Below are 12374 nucleotides of genomic sequence, written 5' to 3'. Positions count from 1 at the left end.
CAGCCCATAAATTTCCCCATTCACGAATCGTTTAAGCCAATTTAAGCCACCTCTTATTTTATACACGTTACTCAATATAGTATTCAGTATTTCCATACCAGCGACAATTAATCAGAGCTTAAAATAAATCAAACAATTGGCCGGTATTAATGTGTTCAATGCACATACCACTGAGAGACAGTATTTTTTTCGCTTCATTTCCATGAAGCATATAATTTGGTATTGGGCGCGGCGCGGTAAACATAGGTTGAAAAAGTGCTATGTGTGCAAGCCCAAATAGTATGCACTGTAAAACACAATTAAAAACAGGCTTTTAGATCAATTTTGTTGCATACAGTTTTTGTGGTGATTCATTTATTTGCCGTATTTCATTCAATTTGGAGGGAAAAAAAGGCAATCGAATCAAAAAAAAATTTGCGTGATTTCATCGTTTGATTCGGCCGATCCTTTTTTTCATGTACTACGACAAATATGTTATTATCCACCAATTCCACATCTGATGAATTCTGTATTCAAAATTATAAATCATATTCTCGGAATATTAATGGGACAGTCACGATCTGCAGCGTAATATTCACCAAAAATGTGCAATATATTCAACGTGGCACTTTTCTGCAACTCTGTGCGACCGTACATCTATTTATGAGCTTGAAGTGCTGTGAAGTGCACTCTAACATATGATTTTCATTTTATTACTGGCGGATCGATTTACAAATCTTTTCGCAATAATGTTTAATTCATGAAATACTGAATGGGTTTGAAAATGTCAATTCAACGGTTCATGTTATCATATTGTCGCTTGAATGTGCAGAATGAATGTAGCATGAAATCAATGAAAATTCCACCACAGAAAAAAAAAACACATTACATTGAATATTGTATTCGATTCTATTCAAGTAAATTCAATTGGCAATCGTTATTTCGACCATTGAATGTGGACATACAATAAAATAAATATATATATGGACGTGTCCATTTTCCACATTGACTTTCTACAAAAGTCTTGCAACAATAAGCATGAAATCATATTTTCATCGTTGAAACGAATAGACACAGTAGTAGGCAATAAGTGAAAATGAAAGAAGCGTGCTCGAAAGAATACGAGCCATTCGCAAGAAATCAATAGACAGTTGATTACACATCCGTTTGACGTCATACAAGATAAATTTGTACATAGTTGACAAAATTTGACATTTCTTTGAAAGGGGGGATATTTTTCAACTCTTTTCTACTTTCTTCGAGAATCGTCAACGGAGATTTGAAATGAATGGGGCGTGTGTGTGTGTGTCAGGAGTGCGAAACCAATTTCTTGTCACATATAAATTATGGTTATGACCCTGATAACATCGTGACTACTGGCTATGGTCCAGGTTTGTCTTTTTCTTAACATTTCGAAATAAAGCAACGTCGAATGAAATGTGACTGTCACATAGTTTCAGCGATAAACACGAAAACCATTTATATGGCTGTCGAAATTAAATTTTTAATACAACACAACGAAGATTTTTCACACGAAATGGTGGTTTTTCCCGTTATGTGTTGTTGTTAGACGCTATGTATTGCTTTTTCTAACTTTGTGGTAGTCGAGTGTTTTGCTCTCACAGTTGGGAAGTTATTGATTACTTGATATCCAACCATTAACCATGTAAAAGTTTGACCATTGAAAGATTCATGTAACTTACAGTGATTATTCTTATGAATGTTCACGCACGAGAAAAATGTGCTCACTCCTCAACAAGAACGGAACACAAAGCCAAAACCACTTCGACAAGAGTTGAAATTCAATCGTTTCCGCTGCGATTTGTTATTTGTAATTCTGAATGGTTCATGAGAATTTGTTAACGATTCAATAGCATGCGAAAATAATCGTGGTGCTGTTGCATTTGTCGTAATCACCACCAAATGTAGCTACTACATTGTTTATGACATTAATAATTTCTGAATGGCACACACAAAAAGACCACCATAAAAATAGTAACAAACACATAAAGCCATTCGACTACGTTCCCATTCAAAATGGAATGTGTGCGCGCGCGCGTCAATAAATCCTAATTTTTCGTCATTTTCGAGAGTTATTCTTTGCCATTTGGTGAGTATGTTCTCATTTTATGGATGCAATTTGTTTTTACATACCAATGCCGGTTCGTATTGTTTCAATTCCATTTTTTTCTTCAATTCTCGTGTGTCTCATGGAAACAATCATAAATAATTCCAAGCAATGCATGCACATTGAATGCTGTGATAATGCGACAAAAAAAAAACATTTTTCGTTTGCCTAGGTCGTTTTCAACTCTTATTTTTGTGCTTTCACTTCATTCTCATTGTATTCTGTTTGCGAGGGCGTTTATTTAATTAAATGCCGCATATGGACGAAATGCGCTCTATTTTGCAAGTGCCACATGTAGCGTTGCTACAACTACACACATTTATGACACAAATGCCATGAAATTCTCTCCATAACAAATGATAAAAAAAGAGATTGTGCCTTCACACAAGTGAAAAAATAGAACTCATTCACGCTTGCCTAATCTTTGATAGGAAATGACATTTTATAGATTGAACAACAAAGCTTTATTTAGACAAGTGAGGCGCAGTACGATGAATTCAAGATACGGTCGCATACGGTTTTTCTACGTATATACAATGTACGTGGTGAACATAACACGCGAATTAATGATGTAGGAATAAATTCTATCCATTTTGCTTGGTACAGTGATTGCACGCATCTACACACAGGAAACGCAAAAAAAAATCGCATATTTTTACACATTTTTGATTGTGAACTTTCAATAAAAACAAACTCATGCTGATTACCACTGTTGATATAATAAAATATAAAGTTAATATAATCTCTAAAAATTCGACCAATTTTTTTGCATGTGTGTGCACGTTCTACACAGTAAAAAGTCAAGTACTAAATGTATCACATTTTTGTACTTTATCATCGAAAAGTACCAACATTCTAAAGATTAGAATCAAAGTACTACCGCAAATTACCAAAAAGATGTATTTTGTATTAAAATTAAAAAAATTGCGCCAGTAATTATGTTCTAATCTCTAGAATATTAGTACTTTTCTTGACATTTTACTGTGTACGTCGTGCGCTTTTTTATTTCATACACATGTTGATATTATATAGATTTTATTTTTCTTCAATTGTTTTCTATTTATTCAATTTATTTTCGCTTGTTTATTCTTAGAACACATAGACACATTAGAACGACACATTCAGTGGAACGAAAAAAAAAATTCCGCGAAAATGAAGCTATCATTTCCAATGCCCGGCGGTGGTACCGGTCTCACATTATTCTCCAAATTAGTACGAACAAAAGATTTACGCTCCGTTCAAGCCGAGGATCCACGTAGCACAAAACCCAAATTAACGGTAATCTTTTATTTATTTTTACAAACATAGTCGTATGCAGTCTGAAAAAAATAATTTAAATACGATTCTATATCTGTTTTCATCTGCAGAAATGTCTGACAACATTGGATCTAACGTCATTGGGCGTTGGTTCATGCTGTGGCACCGGAATGTATCTCGTTGGTACGTATTCTCTGTGTTAAATTGAATTTTTAAGAGCTTTTATCAAACATTTCCGTTCTATTTTACAGCTGGTATGGTGGCGCGAACAATTGCCGGGCCTGGAGTAGTTCTTAGTTTTGTTATAGCTGCCGTTGCAAGCATTTTCTCAGGTAAGCATTATTTGCGCTACATTAAAAAGATCACGCTACAATTGAAAATGAATTGTTCTTTGCCTGCTACTCCTTTAGGTGCTTGCTATGCGGAATTTGGTGTTCGTGTGCCGCACACATCCGGTTCAGCATATATGTATTCATATGTGACGGTTGGTGAATTTGTAGCATTCGTTATAGGCTGGAATATGATTTTAGAGTATTTAATTGGTAAGTTTCGATGATGAATTTAAGATATTTAAAATCGATTAATTATTGCCATATGGAATCAATCAATTATGTAATTTTAATGCATTCCATCACTTTGTATGTTTTAATTGAATCAATTTACACTATTAGCCTCGAGCGGCTAAAGAATTTTAAACAATATTGATGTACGATAATTTGACTGAAACTTCAACCCATTTTCACATTTCACATAACACATTCATGCATTGTCATTGACATTTCAACTGGAAATTCAATGCTTTCAATAATTCAAATGAAAAACCACATAAACTTCTCGCGCACGATTATTTTACGCCATTGTAATAGTTCTAGATTGCACTGATTTTGCGAATAATTAATAAATCGATTGAAGATTGGATTCATTTGTTCACTAAAAAGTATTATCCTGCAATTTGTTAAACATTTTCCTCCAACCAAATAGTAAGATGGTTTCTCGAGATATTGTGGTAAATTGCCGTAATACTGTTACTATATGAAATTGTACATTACCATCGTTATAATAAATTTTAATTGAATTACCGATTGTTTTCGTTCAGGATGAGGAAGATTTAGCTCATTAAATTGCTGCGGCTCTTATGGTGAAATCTCATTTGCTAAAGTGTGATTTGTTGTTATATAATTTGTTTTAACTTGAATAATATATGTATGTATATCAGATGGAAAGGGTGTTGCGTTGAGTGACGCTAAATGAATTACACTCTTCAACATTTCTAAACCTGCGTCTTGTAATTATCATTTTTTGCCCTTTATATTTGACGTCAGTCGTTTTCCTCGCGCTAAAGTTGAAAGAAAATTCATATATGTTTATAGACTCTGTTTGCACGAGCTGTTTGCAAATCTTATACAGCACATAAAGGGTTGCCTGCCACGAAATGTTTCTCTTTTGAAAATATCTAACGAAATTTCGCAAAATTGCTTATCGCCGCAACACACGGTTCTCGTAACGTTTCACAGATATTACGTTAAACCACAACCAACCATACACATAATGTTCGAGGAAAAAAGGAATAAAGTCAATATAAAACGTTACAGTAAACAGTAGTCACACGAGACCTCGCAACATAACATAACGCTTTATCATTTGACATCGTTGAATTGTAATATAAAGTATAAAACCGTATATGAAGCTAACGGCATTTCATTGTATAAACATATAGCACTCGCGCTTTTTAATGTCATTTCATTGCCTTCGGGCAATCTGTTTTCTTCTCTCTTTTTTTCGGAAAAAAAAAATAAGACGTTCGACGTTTTTCCTCTTTCATTTCGTTTGGTTCGTAAAAAATTCATGTGGGTGATGTTGAAAATGGCTTTGATTTTTATTAGCATAATTTCGTCTTCATAATAAAATCATTTATTAGGGTTAATATAAAGAATATTACCATGAAAATTTTGGCGGAGCGAAAAAGTGTCTGGTATGTGCATTGAATTAATCTTTTTATATTCTGTTCTGCGTTTCGTCAGGTACAAGTGCGTGCGCTTGTGCTCTTAGCGCTAGTTTCGATTCACTGTCTGGCGGAGCAATTACCAGAGCCATAGCTGGATCGATAGGAACATTTTTTGGTAAGCATCGCATTCGCAAATTAAACAAATTAGCTCAAATATCACGGGCCGTGAATGTATTTTACTGGTTTATTTATTCGTATTTTTGGATATAGGTCAAACACCGGATTTGATTGCATTCGGCATCACACTGTTGATGACATTTGTTTTAGTGTTAGGCGCCAGCAAATCGGTTATTTTTAATAATGCATTAAATGCAATAAACTTCGCCACATGGGTTTTCATAATGACGGCCGGTTTATTTTACATCGATACAGATATGTGGCATGAGCACGAAGGATTTCTACCGAATGGTTGGAGCGGAGTAAGTGTGAAATATATGACAAATAGAAAGAGCACAAAGCTCAACACAGCCAGCCATTGTTTTAGTTCAAAATAATTAATTGACATTTAGTCTAATAGCAATTTCTCTGTGTGCTGTTTTTTTTATCGTTTTCGAATAGGTATTTAAGGGGGCTGCAACATGCTTTTATGCATTCATCGGTTTTGATATAATCGCAACAACTGGCGAAGAGGCACACAATCCACAGAAAAGTATTCCAAAAGCAATTGTTGGCTCGTTGATCATTGTTTTAATTGCATATGTTACGAGTAGTTTGGTACTAACGTTGGTCGTACCATACGATCAAATCGATGCGAATTCAGCGCTAGTGCAAATGTGGTCGTACGTTGGAGCGAAAAAGTGTCAAGCATTAGTTGCGATTGGAGCCACAGCCGGTTTATCAGTGGCAATGTTTGGATCAATGTTTCCAATGCCTCGAGTGATTTATGCGATGGCACAAGACGGACTCATTTTTCGAAAACTTGCACAATTGTGGGATCGAACAAATGCGCCCGGTATTGCAACCCTTCTCAGTGGATTGGCAGCCGCATTTGTGGCATTATTAATTCGTTTAGAGACACTAGTTGAAATGATGTCGATTGGAACTCTATTAGCATATACACTGGTGTCTACATGTGTGCTTGTTCTACGCTATCAACCACATAGCACATCATTGGTTGACCTGTTACCACCACAGTTACGCACACCACAACCACCAAGCACACCAGATCCAACCAATTTACCAAGCGGTAATTTATATCTCTTAGCACTTACCTTCAAACAATATATCAAAGACGATGTATATACAATTGTCATGGTTTTGTTATTGTTGTGTTTTTCTCTATTTTCCCATTTGATTTAGCAGAAGTTGCAATGAACAATAAAAAGACAGTGCTTATCAGAAAAGTGACACGAGGTTCACCGGATTCGGATGATTCATTCGGTGATGAAAGTCCAGATGGATACTTGGGTGGTCGTGATGATCAATTTCTTGTGTCTGATCGATCCGAGAATAAATTCTATGGAAGCGTACACGGTGCACCAACCGGAACCACTGCTACACCATTTGATAATCTTGGTTTGGGTATTGTTGGAAGAAAACTTGAAGAATATGGATATTTATGCCCGGGACTATTTCCATGGGTGAACCCTGGACCAGCCACACATGAAAGCGGTAACACATTCCGAACAAATAAATATCGAAGAAATGTGTCATTTATACAATGTATTTCAATTTGCAGGAATGTATGTCACAAAATTAGTTGGCATCATGTTTATTTTAATTTTCTTCTTGGATCTATTGGCGGCATTCAGTTATTCGGGTACATTTTCCGGATTCATTTTTACATTACTTACGTTGGGAATCATTGGCATTTTGCTTGTCATTTCACGACAGCCACAAAATAGGTTAGTTTTCGTCAATCGAAACACTTCTCCGAGTTGGAATTTACATATTGAAATGCTTTGAATATTTCTTTTTTTAAATTAAATTTCAGGTATGCGCTTGCATTTTTGACGCCAGGACTTCCATTCATACCAGCTATTGCGATTACTGTGAATATCTATTTGATATTCAAATTGAACATATTGACATTGGTTCGATTTACCTTGTGGATGGCACTCGGTTTATTGATGTACTTTTACTATGGTATCATAAACAGTTCATTGGAAAATGCTCCAGAAGAAATCGAATTGACGGTTGATCAAACACACTTGCAACCACCACCACAAAAGGCGAACACAAATCATTATTCAAATCAAACACCAACGGCCGTATGGGATCGTCATGGTTATGAGAATAAAATGGCCGAAGATAGTTGGACAACGGCAGCAACCGTTACAAATAATTACACAACAAATAGTTGGGATATTACGGATGTGAATAGTTCGTGGAATGATCCAGCACCATCACAAGTGCACCAAGTAACAACAGCAAAAAAACCAACGATACCATCTAAATCATCGACAACAAGTGCATCTTCATCAAAGAGTAGACCTCCACCACCGCCGCGACCAAATGCACAACCACCATCACAATCTAGTCAACCAACAAAGGCCGGATTTTCGGGCATTTTTATTGATGAAACACAATTTCCAACTTGGGATGATTAAATTGATCACAACATATAACACTAGGAAATTACCCCCTTTTTTAAATCAACATTGCTTAACCAGATCATACGATTTATCAAACCAAAAGATATCATCGTACAGTGAAAAAAGTACGAATATGTTCCATTTTCAGATAATATGACTCTGATTATGTCTAGCTTTTAATTTCTTCTTTTAAACTGAAACTCATGACTTTTGTACAAATAAATAACTAAATAAAAATGAAATCACATGTGCAAGAGTTCAAGTTCAGTCAATCAAATAGAAAACAATTTGTTGTGTAATTTTTTATTTTTTTTGAGAAATCTGTACTATTCTATTTTCTTTAATCTTTAATCTCTTTGCCAATGATTAAAAAAAAAAAACAAATAATAAGGCATATTCTATTAGATAGTTTTACTTAATTATTAAAAAAAACATTCATCATATTATCCATTTCTCGGATGACATGATTTCACAATTGTGAACGGAACGAAAAGTTTAGATATAGACGAAATAAAAAAAAAATTGGAAAGTTAAAATATTTATAAAAAAACGCAATATAGAACAACATCAAAGCATAACTAAAAAACATCCACAAATTGATATGCTAGCAAGTATGTTTTAGAAATAAATTATTACCAAAGAAAGAATGATGCATGCATCGTTTTGAATGACGATTCGTGCAATGAACAACAAACACCAAAATGAATTGATGTTCATGTTTTGACTTTTTTCGCGGTTCACTCAGAAAATAGTAATTTGTTAACATATTTACGATGTTATGAAAAAAAGATATGATTATTAATGCCATTTAAAGCGAGAGAATGAAGAATATACAGTTTAAACAATTGCATTTTTAAATTCTAGTTAAAGATTTTTGTTTTTAAGAATATAAGTTACGGAACTGCAATAACTACTTTAATGTTAAGATGTTCGAACATTTATTCTACAATTTCTATTTGTTTTATTCAAATTCTAATTAGATCAATGTCATTCAATGTCTGAAAATCGTTTGAGATTTCGTCCATCATTGCCTATGGAAATATTCAAACGAAAATCATGATGATGTTCAATGCAGCAGCATCACAGCATACATCCATGTTTCTTAATCAAAAAAAGACTTGTTTAAACGGTGATTTGACCAGAGGCCGAGACCAAAAACTCTGTGATTCGAACCAATCAACCTTTTTTTCAATTCTCTTTAAATAAAACAAAAAATTCTTTTTTTTACACAGACTGCAGACATTTGCAGTTGCGCATTTTGTTTGTGTGTCATGAACCAAGCAGCATTGCATGCCATAAGGTCACAGACTGTTCTTCTTAACTGGTTTTGATGTTGCTGTTTTTTTTTAAATTGAAACAAATGTTCTCGTCTTATTTCAATGACGGAAAATTACAGCTGAAGCTAAAAAAAAAATGAAACTCTCTTGTACATAATATAAATAAACTACTGATATTAATCGTTAGGATCTCTTTTTCGATGGATGTTGTGTAGCTTTACTACCAAAATACTCTCACTTTCTTCTTATATGTGTAAACATGCCAATGAGCATGGCATAAAGCCAATTTTCTCCTTCTCTTCACGCATTATGATGTCTTATTATATTTAAAAAAAAAACTCTTTTCCGTTTCTTCTGATATTTCGTCCTTTTTTGTAAATAATTTTATGCATGGTGTGGTCTGCATAGGCTCATAGGCCTTAGTTACATCTTTTCGTTATTAATTTGATTCGATTTTGAAATGAGTTTATTTTGAATCTTTCGAACTCTATACAATTTCTGTCCATTTACAAGTAAATTAAAAAGAAAATGAAACTAAACTATGTTTTAACAATAAGATCTAAAATATCCAACTGAACTTAACTTTTGAAGCAACTTTACAAAATGATTTTAATATACATTTAACTGATACTAAATGCACCAGTAGCTGCAACAAACACCATCAGTAATTGCATATAGATATTTCTGTAAAAAATTTCTTCTGCTATTTAAATAGAGTATATCATAAATCGTAGACATCATTTTTATTTGAGATGCCAAAGACTCATCGATATATATTCAATCAGTGTCTTCTCAAATAACACATGTATTCCATATAGAAATTCATCCAGATTTATCAAAACCAATCAATATACTCTCAGAACATTATTTTGATAAGATATTTTTTGAATTTAGTTTTACTTTAAGTTAGACGCCATCTTTCAATCAATATTCATTCCAAAAACAATCTCCGGGCAATCAGTGGAACTTTTTGAACAATTTTCATATTATTTTTTTATTAAATTTAGGGGACTATAGCATAATTTAAACCATGAGCAGTGTCACTACATTTTTTTTCTGTTTTCTCTCGCTAAAAAAATAATTCTTTTTTTGTCTTGTATTTTGTTTAACTCACAATGAAAGAATGAAAGAAAACTATTCAAAATTATGAACAAAATGATGAAAATGTACAAAATTCCACTTTGTGTATGTACACCTCGTGGTTTAAAATGCCCATAGAATCATTACATTCCATTGAATTTTTATGTTATGCAACGTCATTTTTACTTTTATATAAAATCAAATAATCAATCTTACAGTGTATCTCTTGAATATGTATATTAAAATTGATAAATCGTTTTTATCCATAGATGAGAACAAATTTTTCCCAATTTTTTCAAAACTCAATCTCTAGAACAATGTATTTCAAACTAAAAAAAGAAATGAAGACTTATTGGGCGTGTGAAAAAAAGCAAATCTAAACGAAGTTGATGAAATGCTATCAAAATGTTTCCTAAAAAAATGCAGGAATCACTGGGTGTGTTAATAAAACATGGAAATAAAACCAAATTTAACTTGAACAAAATATGCTGTGTTTACGATACATATCTCAAATAATCCAAAAAAAAACATTAACAACAAAAACTATTGAATATTATAGCTGACTAGAAATGTTTATAAATGACTAAACAAATGTTTGAAATGCGGCGTGTTGCCAGTCGCTGGAAATGTTTTAATTATGAATTAAGCTTGTCTGCGGCAAATACTTAAAAAATGGAACTTTTAAATCGAAAAGACTTGTTAGTTAGGTATCAACGTTTCGTTGAAACGTGAGAAAAAAAAACCATTTTGAACAAAGAATCCTGATTTCATTTTCACCTGAATTCCATTTCGTTGCTGCAACACTGGAGATAAACTACTGTTTACTCTTAAAAAGTCCTCTTTAATATTACATGATATGCGAAATGATGAAAATGCTTCATTAACAGTAGTAGCCAGCGAAGGTTTCAACTAAATATCCCATTCGAGTAGTGCAGTACAAATTGATCCAATTTTAACCCTTCTAGAGACATGAAACTCCCATATTTTGTTGATTTGTTTAATGCTTACACCAATTGTAACCATTTATCGTATTTGATGATTTTAATCGAATAGAATTTTTTGACAGTGCCTGGCCAGTTGTTGAAATGAAAACAAAAAAAAGGAACAAAGTATCTAAACGACACTCATACACCGAATTGTAGCAAATGAACTAAAGGTTTTTATTACCAGTATTCAAGTACCTTGAAAGTAAAAAGAAAAGAACATTCGTTTGAAAGTGTATTGATCAAACAAAATAAAAACTTATAATACGAGTCAAGTTAAAGCATCATAAAAACAAAATACCATTAAATACAGTTGAATCTAAAGTATTATTATAAATAATATTCCGTAGATGGTTGTATAGTGTCTAGAAAATCGAATGAACTTTTGAGTCATAAAAATGAACCAAAAATTACAAATATATATATATGCATTTCATTTTGATTTTAATCTTCTTTTTTTCGATATCATCTACTTAATTTTCACATTGCCGTTTTTGATTAACATAACAACAACAACATAATTTTCAAATATAAATTACATTGATACGCATATTTTATAGGCATTTGAAAATAAAAACCAAATAAATATTTTAAAAAATTCTAAGAAATAATGATAACGATGATGACGAACAGTGGGCACATGTGAATACATAATTCACAGTGAAACAAATCATGTATGTGTCTCATGAAAGGATTTTCGAATGCAGCAGCGAGCCATAGATTCGCCAGTTCTTTCATGACAATCAACCAAACCAATTTTTTCAACAAAAAAATGTCTTGTATTATACACTACATTCAAGCAAACACATACACACAGAAACAAAAAAGAATATTATTCATATAAACTACTATATATTTAGCCATTTACGAATGAAAAAGACAACAAACCAACTATATAAATTACAAATTTGCTGTTAGAATATTAAAAATAAAACTAAAGAAATGGATATTTATGATGAGGATCACAAAATAATACCAGAAACGACAAAGTAAAAAAAAAAAATAATATCGTTGAAATTTGAATTTACTGACAAAGAATGAAAATGATATAAATAAATTTAAATTTATTCACGTTTATGAATCAAATTATTTCAATTGTGTTTCATTATTATCAAATCATCTTCTTATTTA

At 32.7% G+C, this 12374-nt stretch overlaps 1 protein-coding gene across 6 annotated transcripts in view; it reads left to right on the top strand.

Annotated features, from left to right (window-relative positions):
- The window catches only part of LOC116339514 (probable cationic amino acid transporter), a 39340-nt gene extending 27103 nt beyond the window's left edge, over positions 1-12237 (top strand). For 5 of the 6 annotated variants that reach the window (XM_031765433.1, XM_031765435.1, XM_031765437.1 and 2 more), the window contains 10 exons: positions 3201-3385; positions 3475-3547; positions 3616-3696; positions 3775-3906; positions 5386-5484; positions 5580-5788; positions 5928-6555; positions 6672-6980; positions 7048-7213; positions 7303-12237. In XM_031765433.1, the coding sequence (XP_031621293.1) occupies positions 3260-3385; positions 3475-3547; positions 3616-3696; positions 3775-3906; positions 5386-5484; positions 5580-5788; positions 5928-6555; positions 6672-6980; positions 7048-7213; positions 7303-7918 (2439 nt within the window). In that variant the 5' untranslated portion in view covers positions 3201-3259 and the 3' untranslated portion in view covers positions 7919-12237. Of the gene's footprint in view, positions 1-3082; positions 3093-3200; positions 3386-3474; positions 3548-3615; positions 3697-3774; positions 3907-5385; positions 5485-5579; positions 5789-5927; positions 6556-6671; positions 6981-7047; positions 7214-7302 lie in introns of those variants that run through there. The other variant, XM_031765438.1, reaches the window with a different exon arrangement.
- Positions 12238-12374: the final 137 nt, after the last annotated feature.

The sequence above is a fragment of the Contarinia nasturtii genome, unplaced genomic scaffold (assembly GCF_009176525.2).
Source record: "Contarinia nasturtii isolate CC-2019 unplaced genomic scaffold, AAFC_CNas_1.1 Cnas_scaffold_533, whole genome shotgun sequence".
NCBI lineage: Eukaryota > Metazoa > Arthropoda > Insecta > Diptera > Cecidomyiidae > Contarinia > Contarinia nasturtii.
This window is presented reverse-complemented; position numbering and strand designations above follow the sequence as displayed.